Genomic DNA, 22,405 nt, shown 5'->3' on the forward strand with positions numbered 1-22,405 from the left:
TTTTATTATTACGTTTTATAACTTTTCTAATATTTCAATATTTTCTCTCTCTCTGCATTGTTGGGAAGGGCCCGTAAGTAAGCATTTAGTCTACACCTGTTGTTTCCAAAGCACGAATAACATTTGATTTGGTTCAACCAACTTGCAAACACTATAGGTGAAAGACTTCTGTCTTTTGGAAACCAACTAAACCAACTCTCAAAGTAGAAACAGATCTTAGTTTGACCCTGCTTCTGACAGCAGGACAATAATCATGCAGCAACAGGAAATGTGAATTCATGTGGATTATAATTCATGTACATTCATGTACATTTTTGTTGATAAATGTTTTGATAGGGGAAATCAAGTCTGACATTTAAAAGTGGAAATTGCTAACTTTAGAAGCCTTTTTAAACCTTGAATACACTACAATTTGCATATCATTAAAATGTTCTGCTGATAACAGTGATCAAATTAAGATAGCAGATCTGTATGTGTACATTGCAATATGTTTACACACATCTGTTTCACACTAAATTATCAGCAGTCTGCTCCTGTGAGGTTGTAGTGTGTGAGGCCAGGCAGGAGTCAAGCTTCATTCTGTCCTGTGATGTTTTAGCATTTTCAGACCACTCCTACATTCACAGCTAAAAATGGTTTTCTGTTTGTATTTAATTTGCTTTTACTCTGTGTAATTCAACATGATCTTGGCCTACTTACTGCTCTTCAAATAATACTTTCACAACATTTTATTATCAAACATCTTTAACCAAATTCAACAAAAACATTTCCAAATCCCCAATGTAAACTGAAAAACATGACCATACACTCAATTATCCCACAAATATTAATAATTAAAAACCAAAGCTCTAATTAAGCTTTAAAAAACTCCAAGCTCATTTTCTATTGCTCTCTCTCTCCCCACCCCTCTCCCCCCTCCCCCTTTCTCTCTTCAGTCTATCTGTTGGTCCAGCCAGCTCCTCAGAGTTCCCAGGTTTCTTTGCAACCAGAGGATGTTCTTCTGGATGTTGTCCATGGCAACCTGAGTGACTCTCAGCTGAGACGCCTGCTCATGGATCGATTCAAAGAATACACGCACCTAGGGTACACACACACTCTTGGTAAGCATGGCCGTGGGCTTTGGGACACACACACCCTCGCTCATACATTGCTACTGATACAATACATTTTCAGGGTCAGGATCTAGTTGTTGAGAATGATATTGCCACTAACAGATCAATCATCTCACCTCAGTGAGTTCCTCTGTTGAGAAGAACTGGCCTGTGGTGCCGATGATGATGTTTCTAATAGAGAACGATCCCAACTGGAACCTGCAGGGTAGAAACAAGAGGAAACATCACAGGTTGGCTAAAGCACCCAGGCTATGGGACTGCTGGTCGACTAATACCTACTTTTTCACCCACGTGCCAGTTTATCAGTTCATCTTTCTCCCTTTCCCTCTCTCATTCTCTACCACAGGGATAGACTCCCCCTATCTCTCCTCCTGAGTGTTCGTTTCTCTCTCCCTCTCCCTGTGCCTGTCTCTCCCAGCCCCCTCTCTCCCAGCCCCTCCCTTTCCCTCTCCTCCCCTTCCCTCTCTACCACCTACTTGTCCACCAGGGTGCTCCAGTATTTCTGGACGTAGCTCCAGGCCAGATGATGTCCCCTGGGGTTCCTGGCTACCATGACTATGAGGGAGTCCAGGTCCTGGGTACGGATCACCTCCCCCTCTAGACCCAGCTCCAACAACCTGGGGTACACACACACACACACACACACACACACACACACACACACACAGACACACACAAAATGTAAGGTCATATATTGAATTGAATTGACAGAGTATAGAAGACTATACGTACCTGTGTAGTTTGTTTGTGTCTCTGCTGCTGGCCAGGGCAGAGAGGATCTTGTGTTTGTGTGTCTCTGAGAGGGAGAGAGTGTATATGTGGAGGAGAGACGCCCAGCCACTGTCCTCCTGGGCCCCTACTGAATACACTGTCTCTGTCACATCTGCAGGCAGGCTGGTGGAGGGAGAGGCACAGACAGGACATGGTGTACCTCTGCAGTCAGGAAAAGTTTGCACCTTTGATTGGGTCAGGGATTGAACAAAGTACTGTGTGTTGCTGTCCATGGGATGTAAACTACTCTCTCATGACAGACAGTAAGAAAGACAGACCTGAGTGTGCTGTTGGAGTCCAGCCAGTGTGTGAAGCTGCGCTGGGCCTGCTCCAGACAGGGGAGGTCTCCTAGATGGCAGGCCAGAGAGAGGAGCTCCGACCTCAGCCGCCTCTCAGACACAGAGCCCTTGTCGCTCCACGTCTGACGGTCAATCACACCACGGAAATACCACAGGATGTACGTCTACAGAAAACACACACAGATAGGACATCAGACCACACACACACATACCCAACTCAAACTTCATGTAATTGAACCAGAATGTTTGAGATTTATTTGATGTTTTATGTGTATGTGCCCTACACTGAGGTTTTGTGTGACGTCAGGTATGTCCATCCTCTCCACCATCCTGTAGAAGGCTTCCAGGTAGGCCAACCCTTGGAGGAGGGGCACAGTGTGGCTCTCTGATCGCAGGTAACCAATGAGGTCCAAGGCTTTATCGAGTGACAGCCGACCTGCTCTATAGAAATATTATAGAGAGATGATGTCAGAAACAAAAGAGTGTTTGTGTTGTCTATTCACATAATCGCATGGACACACACACACACACACACACACACACACACACACACACACACACACACACACACACACACACAGGTCTCTTACGTGGTGAGTTGGAAGGCGTTGTGTATGAGGTGTGTTCTGTCCATGAAGCTGAGAGCTGTGTGGTTGTCCTTCAGTAGTTGTATCAAGTCGTCCCAGCCTGGACCATCATAGTGGACCAGGTAATAACCAGCCATGTCCACATTCACCTTCACCCAGCCCACCTCCTCCCCCACCTCCACACTGTCTGAGGAGAGGAGAGACACAGCAATCAATCATTTAGTGAAACAACCAGTCAATTAACTCCACAGCAAGCTCCACACTGAGGAGAGAAAAAGCAATTATATTCCCTGTGAGTGTGGTCAGTAGGTGCCCTACCTGTGAGTGTGGTCAGTAGGTGTCCTACCTGTGAGTGTGGTCAGTAGGTGTCTACCTGTGAGCGTGGTCAGGAGGCGTCTTACCTGTGAGTGTGGTCAGTAGGTGTCCTACCTGTGAGTGTGGTCAGTAGGTGTCCTACCTGTGAGTGTGGTCATGAGGTGTCTTACCTGTGAGTGTAGTCATGAGGTGTCTGTGAATGCTAGTTGAGGTGTCAGTCCTGTATGTCAGAGGGATGTGCCACAGGTACCTAACACACAGAGATCAGAGAGGGGAGGGATGAGGTGCAGGAATATGACCTCACAACACCTGACCATCAGAGTGAGTGAGTGAGTGAGTGTGTGTGTGTGTGTGTGTGTGTGTGTGTGTGTGTGTGTGTGTGTGTGTGTGTGTGTGTGTGTGTGTGTGTGTGTGTGTGTGTGTTTACCCCTGCTGCAGGCTGGGCCATGCTGGATCAGACGGATGTGTGGTCCTCAGGAACCTCTCCTGTTTCAGCACCAGACGAGACCCCTGTCTAGCAACCGTTACCAAAGGCACACCTGTCTGCAGCGTCCAGGTGTTCATCATGGTCGTCAGGTCCAAGTGCTCCCCAGCATACAGGTACTGACACACACATCAAAACCACACCCACAGGTAAACATCACACAGTTAAAACAGTGTTGAGACTTTTACAGAGCACCTGTTTGTAATGGTCAGACTGTTGGTCTTGTAATGTAATGTACTGTTATGTACAGAGAGGTGTGTTTACTGCGTTCTTAGCTGACTGGCTGTTGCTGTAGCAGTGTCCTCCAGAAGTGAACTCCTCTTCTGAACATGTCTGAGAACAACAACACAGCAGTTCACATTTACATACTAAAGCAGCCTGCAGGGATCAAAAAATGATGTATAATTTGATCGATCTACCAACGTTGGCCAGGCTGTCCCACAGGTCCTGGTTGCGAGCGTTGCTGTAGCTGTACCTGCGAAGGTAACGCATGATTCCAATCTGGAACACTTGGTCAGTCAGGTAGTGTCTTAGCATGTGCAGGACACATGCCCCCTGGTGGAACAAACAACAAAGTACATCAACACTGGGGGCCTGATCCAATACTTTAGACATGAATCCTTACTCCCTCATTTGAAGTAAAGACAGGGTTGATGAAAGCTATGAAATAGAAAACGTGTGCTTGTGTGTATGCGTGTTTTTCTACCTTATTGTAGGATACTGTGTCGAACATCTCTTTAATCTGTGTAGGGCTTTCAGCTACACTGGAGATGGGGCGGGAGGAGTTTAGAGAGTCTCGACCAATCGCAACGAAGCAGGTGTCCAGAAGATAGTCCTCCTAAGAGATTAAAAAGGCACAATTTCAACAAGAATTTCCCTAAGGGACATGTCGAGATCATTTGGAACATTCATATTATGAACTCGAGCCAGGGATGTGTACAACAAGTGAGTAACAGGATCATACCACTCTGAGTTTGGGGTATGTGGTGTCCACTGAGATGTACTCCATGTACGTGGCGAAGCCCTCGTTCAGCCAGATGTCATTCCACCACTTCATGGTCACCAGGTTCCCAAACCACTGACAGACAGACAGACAGACAGGCAGGCAGGCAGGCAGGCAGGCAGGCAGGCAGGCAGGCAGGCAGGCAGGCAGGCAGGAGAGGACAGACAATGAGAGATGTCAAGAGAAGAGAGGAGTTCCATTTGTCTTCCAGTGCAGATAAACTTCCTGAAGAATCCAGAGGTTCATGGCATCACTTTTCATCCCTCTTCATGTCATTGTAGTCATAAAATTAAAATCATTGCCATGACTGGCTACTTCCTGTTCTACACTGTGAACTTAACCTGTCTGACTCTTACCTGGTGGGCGAGCTCATGGGCGATCACCTTGGTAACCCAGAGCCTATCGGAGGCTGAGGAGGTGGTGGGGTCGTAGAGCAGGCTCGTCTCTCTGAAGGTGATCAGACCCCAGTTCTCCATTGCTCCGGACTGAAAGCCTGGAATAGCCACCAGGTCTGGAGGGGGAGGCAGGCAGTAACTTTAGAATGATTGTCTTGTTTAAGCAACTGGGTTGTTCTTGAATTACGGTGGCCTTTGGGCAAGGCATTTTGGAAAAATGTTACTTCATTTTTCTAGATTTGTATTGAAATGTATTTGGGTACATCTTCCCATTCTAAAATAACCAATATGGTAGCTTAATGACTTAAATAATGTGTACAATTATGATAACATTGTGACACCAGTAGCAGTTGTAAGGTCAATGATGGTAACACCAATGATACATTTTAGATAAATTAGGATTTTTTGAAATTCTCAAATCTAAGGCCATCAACCCGTTAAAAGACATTTACTAAAGTGATGTGATTAATCATTTTGCTCACAATGTTATTTCCACTTCATTTTAATTGACTAACACTAAGTGACACTTCAGATTTACACACACCAACTTATCAGAGGGATGGAAGCCTCAAATTGATGACATACTAAAATATCCCTCCCCCAATGACAGTTTGCCACTGGAGAGAATGCTCAAAGCCCTTGTATATTTGCACTCATTCACGTGTACACTCATCCAGATACACACACACACACACACACACACACACACACACACACACACACACACACATGCTCATTCATGATACACATCACAAATGCTGTCATACTCTTGTTAGTTTGCTAGATACTGCCTTCCTGTATTATAGTGATGCTGAAATATTTATTATATTCTACTGAGCCAATTACTTTATGTTCATATTCTTATATTTTATTATTTCTTATTGTTGTTGCATCGTAGACAAGGATCCTGCAAGTAAGCATGTTGTTGGAAGGTGTATACCATGTGTTCGCCTTACATATGATTAATAAAACTTGAATTGTGGAACTTGATATTTTTGTAATCAGTTACGTTCAATGTGATAACACCAATGACATAAAACTGAGAAACACACATTATACTAGTAAAAATAATAGCTTTCTTTGTTTTTATTGATCTATATAATACATTAAATCATTTTATTCATTATCTAGCATTCAAAATAATAGAAACAGATGTAGGATCTTAATTTGATCACCCTGTTGCAGGAGAACTTGTAGTATTTGTGGTTTAAAAAGGCTTCTGAAGTTTGTAATTTCCACTTAAAAATGTCTGACTTGATTTTCCCTAACGAAAAATGTATGAACCCCCACCAAAATGTACATGAATTATAATTCCCAGAATAATTCCCATTTCCTGTTGCTGTACAATTATTTTCCTGCTGCAGCAAACTGGTTCAAATGAACATACTTGCCATGAACATTTTTTGTGCTTATGGAACATTTCTAGGATCTTTTATTTAAGCTCATGAAACATGGGACCAAAACTTTACATTTTGCGTTTATATTTTTGTTCAGTATAGTTACCTTGTTTAGGTAGTGGGTAGCTGATATTGATATATTTAGTTACCTTGTTTAGGTACCGGGTAGCTGATATTGATATATTTAGTTACCTTGTTTAGGTAGTGGGTAGTTGATATTGATATATTTAGTTACCTTGTTTAGGTAGTGGGTAGTTGATATTGATATATTTAGTTACCTTGTTTAGGTAGTGGGTAGTTGATATTGATATATTTAGTTACCTTGTTTAGGTAGTGGGTAGTTGATATTGATATATTTAGTTACCTTGTTTAGGTATTGGGTAGTTGATATTGATATATTTAGTTACCTTGTTTAGGTAGTGGGTAGTTGATATTGATATATTTAGTTACCTTGTTTAGGTAGTGGGTAGCTGATATTGATATATTTAGTTACCTTGTTTAGGTAGTGGGTAGTTGATATTGATATATTTAGTTACCTTGTTTAGGTAGTGGGTAGTTGATATTGATATATTTAGTTACCTTGTTTAGGTAGTGGGTAGTTGATATTGATATATTTAGTTACCTTGTTTAGGTATTGGGTAGTTGATATTGATATATTTAGTTACCTTGTTTAGGTAGTGGGTAGTTGATATTGATATATTTAGTTACCTTGTTTAGGTAGTGGGTAGTTGATATTGAAGTATTTAGTTACCTTGTTTAGGTAGTGGGTAGTTGATATTGAAGTATTTCTCATAGAACTCCAATAGTTTGACTGCAGCCTTGAGAGCGTAATGGGTCTGCTCCCATTTCTCAGGAGCAGCATACACAGAAACCTGAAACATTATTAAAGTCATGTTCTGAAATCATACACATACACACTCACACACACACACATTGCACATACATACATGTACACACACCCACATACACACCCCTGCCCCAGTCATACCTACCTTGACCCCTGCCCTCAGTCATACCTACCTTGACCCCTGCCCCCAGTCATACCTACCTTGACCCCTGAGGCAGTTGTTGCGCTGACAGATCTGAAGTCACACACGATGAAGGCCACCAGATAGGAGCTCATCCTCACACTCACAGCAAAACGATCCTCCATTAGTCCATCATCCAGGACCACTGTCTGATCCTAGAGGGAAAACACACACACATGCAGACACACACATTGTAATGTTCGGTGCCTTCAGAAAGTATTCATACCACTTAACTTATTCCACATGTTGTTGTGATAGAGCCTGAATTCAAAATGGATGAATTTAATTTTTCTCAGCCGTCTATACACAATACCCTATAAAGTGAAAACATGTTTTTAGAAATGTTTGCTAATTTATTTCAAATGAAATACAGAAATATCTCATTTACATAAGTATTCACACCACTGAGTCAATACATGTTAGAATCCCCTTTGGCAGTGATTACAGCTGTGGGTCTTTCGGGTAGGTCTCTAAGAGCTTTGCTGACCTGGATTGTACAATATTTGCCCATTATTCTTTTAAAAATTCTTCAAGCTCTGTCAAATTGGTTGTTGATCATTGATAGACAACGATTTTCAAGTCTTGCCATTGATTTTCAAGCTGATTTATGTCAAAACTGTAATCCAGCCTCTCTGCAACATTATCTGTCTTCTCGTAAGCAACTCCAGTGTAGATTTGGCCTTGTGTTTTAGGTTATTGTCCTGCTGAAAGGTGAATTAATCTCCCAGTGTTTTGGTGGAAAGCAGACTGAACCAGGTTTTCCTCTAGGATTTTGCCTTTGCTTAGCTCCATTCCGTTAATTATTTATCCTGAAAAGCTCTGCAGTCCTTAATGATTACAAGCATACTCATGACATGATGCAGCCACCACTATGCTTGAGCATATGAAGAGTGGTACTCAATAATGTGTAGTATTGGATTTACCCAAACATAACACTTGGAATTCAGAGTCCATGTAAATTATTATGGGATTTTTTAAGCACATTTTTACACCTGAACGTATTTAGGCTTGCCATAAAAAAGGGATGAATACCTATTTACTCAAACATTTCAGCTTTTCATTTGTAGTACATTGTACATAATTCCACTTTGACATTTTTTGGGTATTGTGTGTTGGCCAATGGAGAAAAAAAATCTCAATTTAATCTATTTTAAATCCAGGCTGTAACACAAAATGTGGGAAAAGTCAAGTGGTGTGAATATTTTCTGACACTAACACTTACACTAACACACTATGATCTGCCTGCCACCATGTTGTCTTACATCTCCACCATGGTGTGTGTGTGTTTACTCACTACAGGCATGTTGGACAGGGCGGTGTGTGCTGGGCTTCTCCTGATACTGATGGAGTAGTTAGCCTTGAAGCTAGGCTCATCAAAACAGGGAAACGCCATCCGCGCACTGGTTGGCTCAAAATGAGTGGAGGCCAGGGTCCTGGAGAGATAGAGGTAGGGGGAGATAGGAGGGATGGTGGAATGGCGAGAGAGAAAGAGAAAATACAAGGAGTTTCATGTGATCTCTCTCCTCATACCAGTTGTTTCTGTGTTTATATGAGGAGTGTCAGCCTTTCTCCCCCACATAGAGATGGAGAGCGAGGTAGCCTACACAGAGCCCGTGTACATTTAATATAACTCACACACACACACATATACAGTGGGGCAAAAAAGTATTTAGTCTGCCACCAATTGTGCAAGTTCTCCCACTTAAAAAGATGAGAGAGGCCTGTAATTTTCATCATAGGTACACTGCAACTATGACAGACAAAATGAGAAAGAAAATCCAGAAAATCACATTGTAGGATTTTTTATGAATTTATTTGCAAATTATGGTGGAAAATAAGTATTTGGTCACCTACAAACAAGCAAGATTTCTGGCTCTCACAGACCTGTAACTTCTTCTTTAAGAGGCTCCTCTGTCCTCCACTCGTTACCTGTATTAATGGCACCTGTTTGAACTTGTTATCAGTATAAAAGACACCTGTCCACAACCTCAAACAGTCACACTCCAAACTCCACTATGGCCAAGATCTCCCTCGATCTGGGGCTCCACGCAAGATCTCACCCCGTGGGGTCAAAATGATCACAAGAACGGTGAGCAAAAATCCCAGAACTACACGGGGGGGACCTACAGAGAGCTGGAACCAAAGTAACAAAGCCTACCATCAGTAACACACTACGCCGCCAGGGACTCAAATCCTGCAGTGCCAGACGTGTCCCCCTGCTTAAGCCAGTACATGTCCAGGCCCGTCTGAAGTTTGCTAGAGAGCATTTGGATGATCCAGAAGAAGATTGGGAGAATGTCATATGGTCAGATGAAACCAAAATAGAACTTTTTGGTAAGAACTCGTCGTGTTTAGAGGGCAAAGAATGCCGAGTTGCTTCCAAAGAACAGCATACCTACTGTGAAGCATGGGGGTGGAAACATGCTTTGGGGCTGTTTTTCTGCAAAGGGACCAGGACGACTGATCCGTGTAAAGGAAAGAATGAATGGGGCCATGTATCGTGAGATTTTGAGTGAAAACCTCCTTCCATCAGCAAGGGCATTGAAGATGAAACGTGGCTGAGTCTTTCAGCATGACAATGATCCCAAACACACCGCCCGGGCAACGAAGGAGTGGCTTCGTAAGAAGCATTTCAAGGTCCTGGAGTGGCCTAGTCAGTCTCCAGATCTCAACCCCATAGAAAATCTTTGGAGGGAGTTGAAAGTCTGTGTTGCCCAACAACAGCCCCAAAACATCACTGCTCTAGAGGAGATCTGCATGGAGGAATGGGCCAAAATACCAGCAGCAGTGTGTGAAAACCTTGTGAAGACTTACAGAAAACATTTGACCTCTGTCATTGCCAACAAATTGTATATAACAAAGTATTGAGATAAACTTTTGTTATTGACCAAATACTTATTTTCCACCATCATTTGCAAATAAAGAAATAAAAAATCCTACAATGTGATTTTCTGGATTTTTTTCCTCATTTTGTCTGTCATAGTTACCTATGATGAAAATTACAGGCCTCTCTCATCTTTTTAAGTGGGAGAACTTTCACAATTGGTGGCTGACTAAATACTTTTTTGCCCACACGCACACAAGTACACACATTCCGTACCGCGTCTCTCCGGTGCTGGTTCTGTAGGTGCTCCTGTAGAAGCCATAGAAGCCCTCTCCTAGCTCCGCCCCAAACTCCAGTAACAGGAAGTACTTCTGCCCACCAGTGAGCACTCTGGGAGAGAATATGGCAACCTGCTCATGGGTAGGGTTGTGGAGAACAGGGAGAACCTGAGGACACACACGAACAGGAACACACACACACACGGTAGTCGTTAGACAGAGTTGTCAGAGAAGGCAGAAGTGGGAACGTTGTTAGAAACTGGGCATGATAGTTTAGTGCTGAGGGAGTAGTTTACCTGGTCTGACAGGTGAGCAAGGTTCTGGTCCAGCACAGTTGCCGTAGTGATACGAAGCCCCTTGCTGTGCAGCACCACCCAGTTGGTATTGTTCTGAACCTGGAGCTCTAACCTGACGGTACCAATGTAGCTGAGTATGGTGAGGTTAGGGTGGAGCAGGAGATGGTAGTGGAGCGGAACAATGTTCTCCGGAAGACGGAGGTGGCTCCAAGGGAATGAGAGGCTTCCCGTATTCAAGGGAGGCTGCTCCTCAGTGGGGTTAGGGGGCGCAGAGGCATGGGTTGGACTAGAGGAGGTCTGGGTCACACCAGCCTGAGACAGGAGGGCCAGAACCAAGAACCTGACCCAGAACATTATGGTGGAAAAGTTGTTGGCTGACTACTGTAAAGATAAGGATACTAAAGATCACTCGACTGCAGCAAATGGTGCACTGGCATTCCGTTTGTTTTCAGAATGTAGATATCTGTCAATCATTAGACTTCAGGAGGAGTGTAGTCTAAGCTTACAGCAACAGGCCAGTAGAATTGACTTGAAATGTTCAGCAGCTCTTTCTCGAACCTGAAGACAGAAGAAGAAGCTATGTTGTTGTTATTTAAAAACAGTAACAGTGAATCTCATCTAGGATCTCACACAGTGAGGTGTTAATATGTTGTATTGATTCTGTCTGATTTTATAAATCCAAGAAGCTGAACAACTCACATTTTGGTCAGGTCGGTAAAGGTTACTATCTATTCTGTTATGATACACACACTTACAGCCCAGACAGCAAGCCCAGTGTGTTACATGTCAACAAATAACATAGTGAGTGGAAGAGATAGTTGGTTGAAGAGTCACAGTATAGCTGTCCAGGGCTTTCATTGTAATCTGATACTGCTACTGAGTTCAAAGTGGGATAGACACACAAATGCACACTCAACGATGGGCAAAAATGACAAAATACAATTACAAAATTAAAGCACAAAATACCATAAAGATGAATGTATCAAAATAAACGACAAAATAAAAGTATTTTTAATGTATTTTATTAAAATACATGTATTTTGTATTTTAAAATACAGAAATGCAAGTAGCCGGCCCAAACAGCAACAACATTCTCAGTGAAGGTTACAGAAACGTTTTCTTGCTGTGACTGTGATATGTTGTTGTTTATCTACCTTAGTTAAATGCACTGACTGTAAATAGTAAGTCACTCTGGAACGGCCAAAATGTAAATGTATATGTGAAAATGAACATACCAAAATGAACTGCAAAATACACTCGGTATTAGCTCAGTCAAATAATACTCAGCATGCTTTGCAATTGTTAATTTTTAAATATATGTACATTTATAGTTAGTTCATTTAGCGGACGCTCTCATCACACCATAGTGCCATCAGACTTCTGATACCAATGTAGGGTGAAAGGGGCCACCAAATGGTGAACATAAATTGCATCTTGAAAATAGAAAATACAGCTCTCGAAAGTATCTTGTAACAAAATACATTGGAGTGTAGTTCAGCCCAGTGTTATACGAATTACAAAATTCTTAAAAGTAATTTAAATATATATTTCAAATACATGTAACAGAAATACTGCCCATCTCTGTGCACACTCATTCCACACACAGAATCATGCCCTGCAAAACAGCAAAATAACTTTTAACATTAGTAAGTTCAGCACTACCACGATAAAGCAGTAATCATGTTTCCCTAGCACCCCAGCTGTTTCCTGAGTTGGGGGAGGTCTACAATGAAGGTTAATTCCATGTTTGTATTTGTTTACCTCATGTTAGCTTCATCATCATTCCCTTGCTCTTTGTCTCTGCTTTCATTTTCTCTTTCTTGCTCCCGCCTCCATATTCTATCGCGAGTACAGAAGCTGTGTGTGTGTGAGTGTGTGTGTGTGTGTGTGTGGTTTTACTATCCTTGTGGGGACCCGAAGTCCTCACAAGGATAGTAAAACAAGGAACATTTGGACAAGTGGGGACATTTTGCCGGTCCCCACAAAGAAAAAGGCTATTTTAGGTTTAGGGTTACAATTAGGGTTAGGGATTATGTTTAGGAGTTAGGTTTAGGTTAGGGATTATGTTTAGGAGTTAGGTTTAGGTTAGGGTTAGGGATTATGTTTAGGAGTTAGGTTTAGGTTAGGGTTAGGGATTATGTTTAGGAGTTAGGTTTAGGTTAGGGAAATATGATTTTGAATGGGAATCAATTGTTTGATCCCAGCAAGGATAGTAAAACAAACTTGTGTGTGTATTTCTTCATATTTTCCAGGCTGATGTTAGGACTGTTTATATATATATATACACACACACACACACACACACACACACACACACACACACACAGTACCGTTCAAAAGTTTGGGGTCACTTAGAAATGTCCTTGTTTTTGATAGAAGAGCACATTTTGTCCATTAAAATAACATCAAATTGATCAGAAATAAAGTGTAGACATTGTTGATGTAGTAAATGACTATTGTAGCTGGAAACGGCAGATTTTTTAAATGGAATATCTACATAGGCGTACAGAGGCCCATTATCAGCACCCATCACTCCTGTGTTCCAATGGCACGTTGTGACGATGTGCGCTGAGAGTCGGGAGTGAGTGTTTTAATAAATAAACACAACATAAAACAAGAAACACAAACAAAGCACAGACATAACACTGGAACAGAAACAACAACGCCTGGGGAAGGAACCAAAGGGAGTGACATATACAGTGGGGCAAAAAGTATTTAGTCAGCCACCAATTGTGCAAGTTCTCCCACTTAAAAAGATGAGAGGCCTGTAATTTTCATCATAGGTACACTTCAACTATGACAGGCAAAATGAGAAAAAAAATCCAGAAAATCACATTGTAGGATTTTTTATGAATTTATTTGCAAATTATGGTGGAAAATAAGTATTTGGTCAATAACAAAAGTTTATCTCAATACTTTGTTTTTTACCCTTTGTTGGCAATGACAGAGGTCAAAGGTTTTCTGTAAGTCTTCACAAGGTTTTCACACACTGTTGCTGGTATTTTGGCCCATTCCTCCATGCAGATCTCCTCTAGAGCAGTGATGTTTTGGGGCTGTTGCTGGGCAACACGGACTTTCAACTCCCTCCAAAGATTTTCTATGGGGTTGAGTGACGGAATGACTGACCTTCATGTCTTAAAGTAATGATGGACTGTCGTTTCTCTTTGCTTATTCGAGCTGTTCTTGCCATAATATGGACTTGGTCTTTTACCAAATAGGGCTATCTTCTGTATACCACCCCTACTTTGTCACAACACAACTGATTGGCTCAAACACAATAAGAAGGAAATAAATTCCACAAATGAACAACAAATGCATTCCAGGTGACTACCTCATGAAGCTGGTTGAGAGAATGCCAAGAGTGTGCAAAGTTGTCATCAAGGCAATGGGTGGCTACTTTGAAGAATCTCAAATATAAAATATAATTTGATTTGTTTAGCACTTTTTTGTGTACTACATGATTCCATATGTGTTATTTCACAGTTTTGATGTCTTCACTATTATTCTACAATGTAGACAATAGTAAAAATAAAGATAAACACTTGAATGAGTAGGTGGTCTTGGCCATAGTGGAGTTTGGAGTGTGACTGTTTGAGGTTGTGGACAGGTGTCTTTTATACTGATAACAAGTTCAAACAGGTGCCATTAATACAGGTAACGAGTGGAGGACAGAGGAGCCTCTTAAAGAAGAAATTACAGGTCTGTGAGAGCCAGAAATCTTGCTTGTTTGTAGGTGACCAAATACTTATTTTCCACCATAATTTGCAAATAAATTCATAAAAAATCCTACAATGTGATTTTCTGGATTTTTTTCTTCTAATTTTGTCTGTCATAGTTGAAGTGTACATATGCTGAAAATTACAGGCCTCACTCATCTTTTTAAGTGGGAGAACTTGCACAATTGGTGGCTGACTAAATACTTTTTTGCCCCACTGTATATACTGTATATATACAGTCCCTGTGCCCGCATTTAGCCTGTCAGCAGGGGAAACCAGGTGGTTAATCCACATGGCCTGCACAAGAACTCACACTACATACTGGAGACTAACATACTATATCCAACCCCACCATCTCTCCTGTATACACACACTGCAAGAAAACATACTTTCCATGTATCTCATCCACAGTGCTAAACTAGCCTCCTGACAGTAACATGGGGTTCATGAAGTGATGCTCTTTTGTTCCAGAACACCAGGCTTCTGTAGAGCATGAGATGTGTGTTTGTGTGTGTGTGTGCAGGTGTACTCTGGGGATGATTGATATGATCAGCCTCTTACCTCAGATCTAACAGCCCAGAGCTCCAGGTGTCTTCTGTGGTTACCTGTTTACTACTGCTCTACTACTGGTAGACTACTGGCCTACTCACACAGTTGAAGACACAACCAGCGAACTCCCTGTTGTACACTACATTAAGATCCTATGGACCTTGGAACTATAGACACTTTATCAGACACACTACTTGATACAGTTAAAACGACACTGTGAAAGAGCAGAGGTGAAATGGTCGCTCTCCTTCTCTCGTTGTCTTCTCTCAATCTCCCTCTCAATCTGTGGGGAGATTCCGTGGCGGGTGAGATCACATGACTATGGGCTGATAATCCCCCCCCATGCACTGCTGTGAAAGGTCTCCACCCTGTAGAACGCTACTGACAAACAAAAGAACACGCTCACTCACTCAAACACTCTCCCAACTCATGCACTCTCGCACACACTTTCACACGCATGCATAACGGCTCCATAGAGCAGGATGCTCATCAGTAACATAGACATACAACAGACATGAAAGAACGACATAGGATTCTCCTCTGCCTCACTATTCTCTTCCTTTGGATTGGTGAGTAAAAACTGACTAACTAAAAAACTGCCTGACTACCTAACTAACTAATAACCTTTTACTGCAGTGGGCTAAATCAGGGTCACACAGAGTGATTCTTGGTAGTCTTGAATGAATCTACTTTGAAACAAACGTATACATTTCACACACATGGTTATGGGCTTTAAAAAAGATGACACCTGTACCATGTCAGATATAGAGTTGTAATGTATTACATTTTGAGATTGCATCCCAATTTTACACTTTATATACATCACAGAAGACTGAAATATATCAAAACTGTTTGACATAGAAACACTGGATTTTCCGCATTTAAAGAGAAATATGAAATTATGAAAAATATGAATAATATTCCATCCATGAGGCCACTAGGTAATTTGCCAGCACACCTTTTGCTGCTCTCAAGAGTGATCTTTAGTATCCTCATGCATAATCAACTACTGTTTTTTGTTCTCAATAAGTTAAATGATGATGTATATATATTGAGTAACAAACTACAGGAATGACTGGTAGAGCCTGAGACCATTAGAGACTGTGTTACAGCTCACTCTCACTCTCTTCATCCTTCTCTTTTTATCATGTCCATACCCACAGTGACTTACAGTCGTTTTCTCCTCTCCTTCTCCCCCTCCACCCGACCACAGTCCTAGTACATGGTGATGTGTTGGCCTCCCTGGCCCCACCAGTGCACCTGGCAGGTGAGAGGGTGGGCTGGACGCTGCTGGTGTGTGTCATCACTGACCTGGGGAGGGGTCACTTGGAGGTCACCTGGAGGTCACCTGGAGATGGTAGGCACATCAGCACACACACTAGACTAGATGTTACATTTGAGAAATTCTTGCTGTTTTTGCCCTTTCCAGTATGACAGTCTGGTGAATTGACACCTCTGTTCTCTCTGACATGGTAATCTAGTGAGTCCTGCCAGTGCTCCCTACAGTGTGGCCGGGGAGGAACAGGACAGTGGCCGCAGCGCCGTGGCCATAGTAACCGTGGCGACCAGCGAATGGGCATCATTCAGCTGCTTTGTCAGTCACCGCCGCCACGCCAGAGTCATTAGGACACACCATGCCACCTTCACAGGTAAGGTTTGGGTGTGTGTGTGTGTGTGTGTGTGTGTGTTTTCTTTCAAATAACCTGGTATACAATACTCTAGTTCTGTTGAAAGAGTGCGATGGTGAACAACTTTTTTCTACAGATGAAGACGAAGAGAGTTGCTATGAACATCACAACAGTGTGTTTCAAGGTAAGTGTAAGCATTGTCAATAACTAAACTGCCATTGAGGTAGTGAGTTTAGTTAGAACATTCATTTGAAACAAACACACATTTATTACAGCTGTGTTCCTCTCTCTCTGCAGCCAATGGCTTATGGACTGATCATGTGACTCTACAGGCCTTGAGGCTTCTCCTCCTAAAGACCACCATCTTTAATACTCTGATCACAGCATGTGCTGTTAGAAAGTGGTGAGACCATAACCCTGACCTCTAACCCCTGATCTCCAACCTTTACCTCTAACCCCTGATCTCAAATTACCTGAGATTTTAGTTCTGGGTTAACCAGGATTTACTTATTTAAATTTAAAACTCATTGACCCCTTAGGAGCATAGTGTGTCCACCATGACTCAACCGAGATTACTTGACCCTTAAATCTGCTCTTGACTCCTAACTCTAACCCCTGACTATTTATTTTCAGGCATCACTGATTTACAGTTAATGTCGGAAGATTACATACACTTAGTTTGGAGTTATTAAAACTAGTTTTTCAACCACTCCACAAATTTCTTGTTAACAAGCTATAGTTTTGGCAAGTCGGTTAGGACATCTACTTTGTGCGTCATGCACAAGTCATTTTTCCAACAATTGTTTACAGACAGATTATTTCACTGTATCACAGTGGGTCAGAAGTTTACATACACTAAGTTGACTGTGCCTTTAAACATCTTGGAAAATTCCAGAAAATTATGTCATGGCTTTACAAGCTTCTGATAGGCTAATTGACATAATTTGAGTCAATTGGAGATGTAACTGTGGATGTATTTCAAGGCCGACCTTCAAACTCAGTGCCCCTTTGCTTGACATCATGAGAAAATCAGCCAAGACCTCAGAAAACATTTTGTAGACCTCCACAAGTCTGTTTCATCCTTGGGAGCAATTTCCAAACGCCTAAAGGTACCACGTTCATCTGTACGAACAATAGTATAAACACCATGGGACCACGCAGCCGTCATACCACTCAGGAAGGAAACACGTTCTGTCTCCTAGAGATGAATGTACTTTGGTGTGAAAAGTGCAAATCAATCCCAGAAGAACAGCAAGGGACCTTGTGAAGATGCTGGAGGAAACAGATAAAACAAGTCCTATATCGACAGTCCTAAGTCCTATACAAGTCCTATACCGCTCAGCAAGGAAGAAGCCACTGCTCCAAAACCTCCATAAAAAAGCCAGACTACGGTTTCCAACTGCACATGGGGACAAAGATCGTACTTTTTGGAGAAATGTCCTCTGGTCTGATGAAACAAAAATAGAACTGTTTGGCCATAATGACCATTGTTATGTTTGGAGGAAAAAGGGGGAGGCTTGCAAGCCGAAGAACACCATCCCAACCGTAAAGCACGGGGGTGGCAGCATCATGTTGTGGGGGTGCTTTGCTGCAGGAGGGACTGGTGCACTTCACAAAATAGATGGCTTCATGAGGAAGGAATGATGTGGATATATTGAAGCAAAATCTCAAGACATCAGTCAGAAAGTTAAAGCTTGGTTGCAAATGGGTCTTCCAAATGGACAATGACCCATGGCAAAATGGCTTAAGGACAGCAAAGTCAAGGTATTGGAGTGGATATCACAAAGCCCTGACCTCCCTCAATCCCATAGAAAATACGTGGGTGGAACTGAAAAAGCGTGTGCGAGCAAGGAGGCCTACAGACCTGACTCATTTACACCAGCTCTGTCAGGAGGAATGGGACAAAATTCACCCAACTTATTGTGGGAAGCTTGTAGAAGGCTACCCAAAACATTTAACCCAAGTTAATCAATTTAAAGGCAATGCTACCAAATATGAATTGAGTGTATGTAAACTTCTGACCCACTGGGAATGTGATGAAAGAAATAAAAGCTTAAATAAATCATTCTCTACTATTATTCTGATATTTCACTTTCTTAAAATAAAGTGGTGATCCTAACTGACCTAAGACAGAGAATTTTTACTCGGATTAAATGTCAGGAATTAATGTCAGGAATTGTGAAAAAAACAGAGTTTAAATGTATTTGGCTAAGGTGTATGTAAACTTCTGACTTCAACTGTATAACATTAACTGTTGGCTGTAATAGTAACATTAGTATTTCCCTTTTTCAGATGGCCAGGAGTAGATGAAAAGAGATTACTTCTATATGGTCTTCATAGAGGAGAGAGACCATGGTCCACAGAAAGGATGACTTCTCACCTCTACCATGATGACCACCACAGAGGACATTGCCCAGTAATGTCTAGGGTCTGCAGAGGGCGTCTCCTGGAGTAGCTGTGCATGTGTGTGTTCATGAGTTTGGGCGTGCCTCTTAGGAACCTGGAGGTTGCAGGTGTCCCTGTGAATGTTAGGGTGACAGTTATTGTAGCTGTTTGTGTGTGTGTGTGTGTGTGTGTGTGTGTGTGTGTGTGTGTGTGTGTGTGTGTGTGTGTGTGTGTGTGTGTGTGTGTGTGTGTGTGTGTGTGTGTGTGTGTGTGTGTGTGTGTGTGAGTGTGTGTGTGTGTGTGTGTGTGTGTCTGTGTGTGTGAGTGTGTGTGTGTGTGTGTGTGTGTGTGTCTGTGTGTGTGTGTGTGAAAACAAACCTGTAGTATCTGATCACCTCAGACAGATGTACACATATAGAGGCTTCCACTCTGACCTAATTCTCTGTCAGTTAGAAACACTAAGACCAGAGACAATGTGAAATAACATAAGATATGTAAATAAAATGTAAATAAGTTTGAGAACCAAATTATTTGGTCTGATTGATTTCCCTTTTGTCATTGTTTACAACAACAACAAATAATCTGAAAAAGAAACAATGGGTCTCTTTTTCATGTATTGTTCTTTAAATAAAACACTTGTACACATGACATTTTTCCCCCAAGTTCTCTTTAGTGCATCCATTAGGAGTAAAACACTGACATAGCAACGAAGCGCCACTAGGTGGCAGTACAATCCCATCTGAAACAGCCAGAATATGAAGCGTACCTTCCTCTAACAGACACTGTTTATAAATAAGTTACATATTTCAACATTGAGCAGTCACTCTTCACCACGGACACAACTTAATAATTCACAATGCCAGAGGCAGACTGAGCATTCATTTACCATCAGATACGGCTTTGTAATTGTACATGAGCGCAATAGGCATGTACAGTATATCCCATCAGACACCGCATTGTAGATTTATCTGTAAGTGTGTGACGTCGTCTCGGCCTGTAGGAGTCCCAGTGCTCCATCTACAGCCTGTAGGCAACACTATTACTGTAGGGAATTGTGTTCCGACCTCTGTTCCAGCGCAGCTAGAACTTACCTGGTTTAACTAATCAACCAATCATCAATATATTGGGTAGCTGAATCAGGTGTGTTAGTGCTGTGCTGGAACTAAAGTGTGCAACCTTGGTCTACAGTTTACTACAGTCTAGTCATGTGTCCAGTTGGGGAGCAGCCCAAAATAGAGTTGATCTACAGTAGCAAGTTTACTAAGAGTTACAGATGTGTAGGAAGGGGTCAGGGCGAGGGTTACGGTTTGGGTTTGGAGGGGATGTGTGATCATCATGTTCGAACATATGAAAACTGGCGAACTTGTATAGTGAATCACTGTAAGTGTTTGTCTTTGAAAGCAAACTGAACACTCATAAAAAGAGAAAACCACGACATAGAAAAGCTGAGAGTCAAAGCTGTTTGGTAAATGGATTGTTGCCACCAGCTGAAATTTGTGGAAGTAAAAATAAACGTAGTCAGAACATGTTATAGTCATTACACCAGTGTGAACAAACAGGGAATATGTTCATAAAAAGAGTTGCTGAGGGTGACTGACTTTTCAGTCCTCAGACGACAAGTCAGGTAAACACACGCAAACTTGTGCACAAGCACATACACACACACACACACACACACACACACACACACACACACACACACACACACATACACATACACTGTATTTGCAGAAATACTGTAAAATGTAAATGATAACCAAACATTAAATGGTAATGGTGTGTGAAACTGTTCTTAACAGCTACTATGGTACCATACAGAATACATTCAACAGAAAAAGGTATTTACAATAGAACAGAGGCTAAATCAACTCAACTGCCTTTGGAATGGCGGCGTTAAAACAGAGGTCCCATCTCACTGTGTTAGTGAGCTGGTTAATTGTCTGAAATGGCTCCCTATTCTCTATATAATGCACTACATTTGACCAGAGCCCTATTCTCTATATAATGCACTACATTTGACCAGAGCCCTATGTTTCCCTATGTCCCTCTGGTGAAAAGTGCATATTGAGGAAATCAGGAGTCATTTGAGATTTGCACTGTGAGTGAAGAAAATGGCAGATGAAATCCACAGCTTGGGCTGTTGGTGGTGGTGGGTGGGACGTGTCATGTAGGGGGAAAGGTTGAGGGGGTGGGGTAGAGAGGGGAGAGGGGGGGGGTGGGGTAGAGAGGGGAGAGGGGGGTGGGGTAAAGAGGGGAGAGGTTGAGGGGGTGGGGTAGAGAGGGTAGGGGTAGAGAGGGGGTGGGGTAGAGAGGGTAGAGGGGGGGTGGGGTAGAGAGGGGAGAGAGGGGGTGGGGTAGAGAGGGGGGAGAGGGGAAAGGTTGAGGGGGTGGGGTAGAGAGGGGAGAGGGGTAGAGAGGGGAGAGGGGGGTGGGGTAGAGAGGGGAGAGGGGTAGAGAGGGGAGAGGGGTGGGGTAGAGAGGGGAGAGGGGTAGAGAGGGAGAGGGGAGAGGGGTAGAGAGGGGAGAGGGGTAGAGAGGGGAGAGGGGGTGGGGTAGAGAGGGGAGAGGGGGGTGGGGTAGAGAGGGGAGAGGGGTAGAGAGGGGAGAGGGGTAGAGAGGGGAGAGGGGGTGGGGTAGAGAGGGGAGAGGGGTAGAGAGGGGAGAGGGGTAGAGAGGGGAGAGGGGTAGAGAGGGGGTGGGGTAGAGAGGGGGGTGGGGTAGAGAGGGGAGAGGGGTAGAGAGGGGAGAGGGGGTGGGGTAGAGAGGGGAGAGGGGTAGGAGAGGGGAGAGGGGGTGGGGTAGAGAGGGGGAGAGGGGAAAGGTTGAGGGGGTGGGTAGGGGTAGAGAGGGGAGAGGGGTAGAGAGGGGAGAGGGGGTGGGGTAGAGAGGGGAGAGGGGGGGGTGGGGTAGAGAGGGGAGTGGGGTAGAGAGGAGAGAGGGGAAAGGTTGAGGGGGTGGGTTAGAGAGGGGTAGAGAGGGGAGAGGGGGGTGGGGTAGAGAGGGGAGAGGGGGGGGTGGGGTAGAGAGGGGAGTGGGGTAGAGAGGAGAGAGGGGAAAGGTTGAGGGGGTGGGTTAGAGAGGGGTAGAGAGGGGAGTGGGGTAGAGAGGAGAGAGGGGAAAGGTTGAGGTGGTGGGGTAGAGAGGGGAGAAGGGGAGTGGGGTAGAGAGGAGAGAGGGGAAAGGTTGAGGGGGTGGGTTAGAGAGGGGAAAGGTTGAGGGGGTGGGTTAGAGAGGGGAAAGGTTGAGGGGGTGGGTTAGAGAGGGGAAAGGTTGAGGGGGTGGGTTAGAGAGGGGAAAGGTTGAGGGGGTGGGTTAGAGAGGGGTAGAGAGGGGGAACA

At 43.2% G+C, this 22,405-nt stretch overlaps 1 protein-coding gene across 4 annotated transcripts; it reads right to left on the bottom strand.

Annotated features, from left to right (window-relative positions):
- Positions 1–713: 713 nt before the first annotated feature.
- Positions 714–15,317, bottom strand: LOC109896001 (endoplasmic reticulum aminopeptidase 2). 4 transcript variants are annotated; one of them, XM_031829944.1, is made up of 20 exons: positions 15,067–15,317; positions 10,790–11,347; positions 10,492–10,661; positions 8,686–8,824; positions 7,412–7,546; positions 7,115–7,235; positions 4,928–5,082; positions 4,533–4,646; positions 4,275–4,406; positions 3,992–4,123; positions 3,833–3,901; positions 3,512–3,687; positions 3,255–3,334; positions 2,773–2,956; positions 2,467–2,623; positions 2,162–2,346; positions 1,845–2,006; positions 1,589–1,729; positions 1,229–1,310; positions 714–1,078 (listed from the first exon to the last, which is right to left on the bottom strand). In XM_031829944.1, the coding sequence occupies exons 2-20, from the start codon at positions 11,141–11,143 to the stop codon at positions 932–934; spliced, it is 2,835 nt and encodes a 944-aa protein (XP_031685804.1). In that variant the 5' UTR covers positions 11,144–11,347; positions 15,067–15,317; the 3' UTR covers positions 714–931. The 4 variants fall into 4 exon arrangements, with proteins under 4 accessions (XP_031685804.1, XP_031685802.1, XP_031685803.1 ...); XM_031829942.1 differs by having other exon boundaries at positions 1,845–2,045; positions 15,067–15,303; XM_031829943.1 differs by lacking the exon at positions 15,067–15,317 and adding an exon at positions 12,551–12,639.
- Positions 15,318–22,405: the final 7,088 nt, after the last annotated feature.

This window comes from Oncorhynchus kisutch, linkage group LG8 (assembly GCF_002021735.2).
Source record: "Oncorhynchus kisutch isolate 150728-3 linkage group LG8, Okis_V2, whole genome shotgun sequence".
Classification (NCBI taxonomy): domain Eukaryota; kingdom Metazoa; phylum Chordata; class Actinopteri; order Salmoniformes; family Salmonidae; genus Oncorhynchus; species Oncorhynchus kisutch.

Coding starts and splice junctions, on each gene's coding strand:
- LOC109896001 (XM_031829942.1), bottom strand. CDS start 11,143: ATGTTCTGGGTCAGGTTCTTGGTTCTGGCCCTCCTGTCTCAGGCTGGT. Junction 8,825..10,491: donor ACCAGCACCGGAGAGACGCG/GTACGGAATGTG, acceptor CTATCTCTCCAG/GACCCTGGCCTCCACTCATT. Junction 7,547..8,685: donor CCCTGTCCAACATGCCTGTA/GTGAGTAAACAC, acceptor TTTTCCCTCTAG/GATCAGACAGTGGTCCTGGA.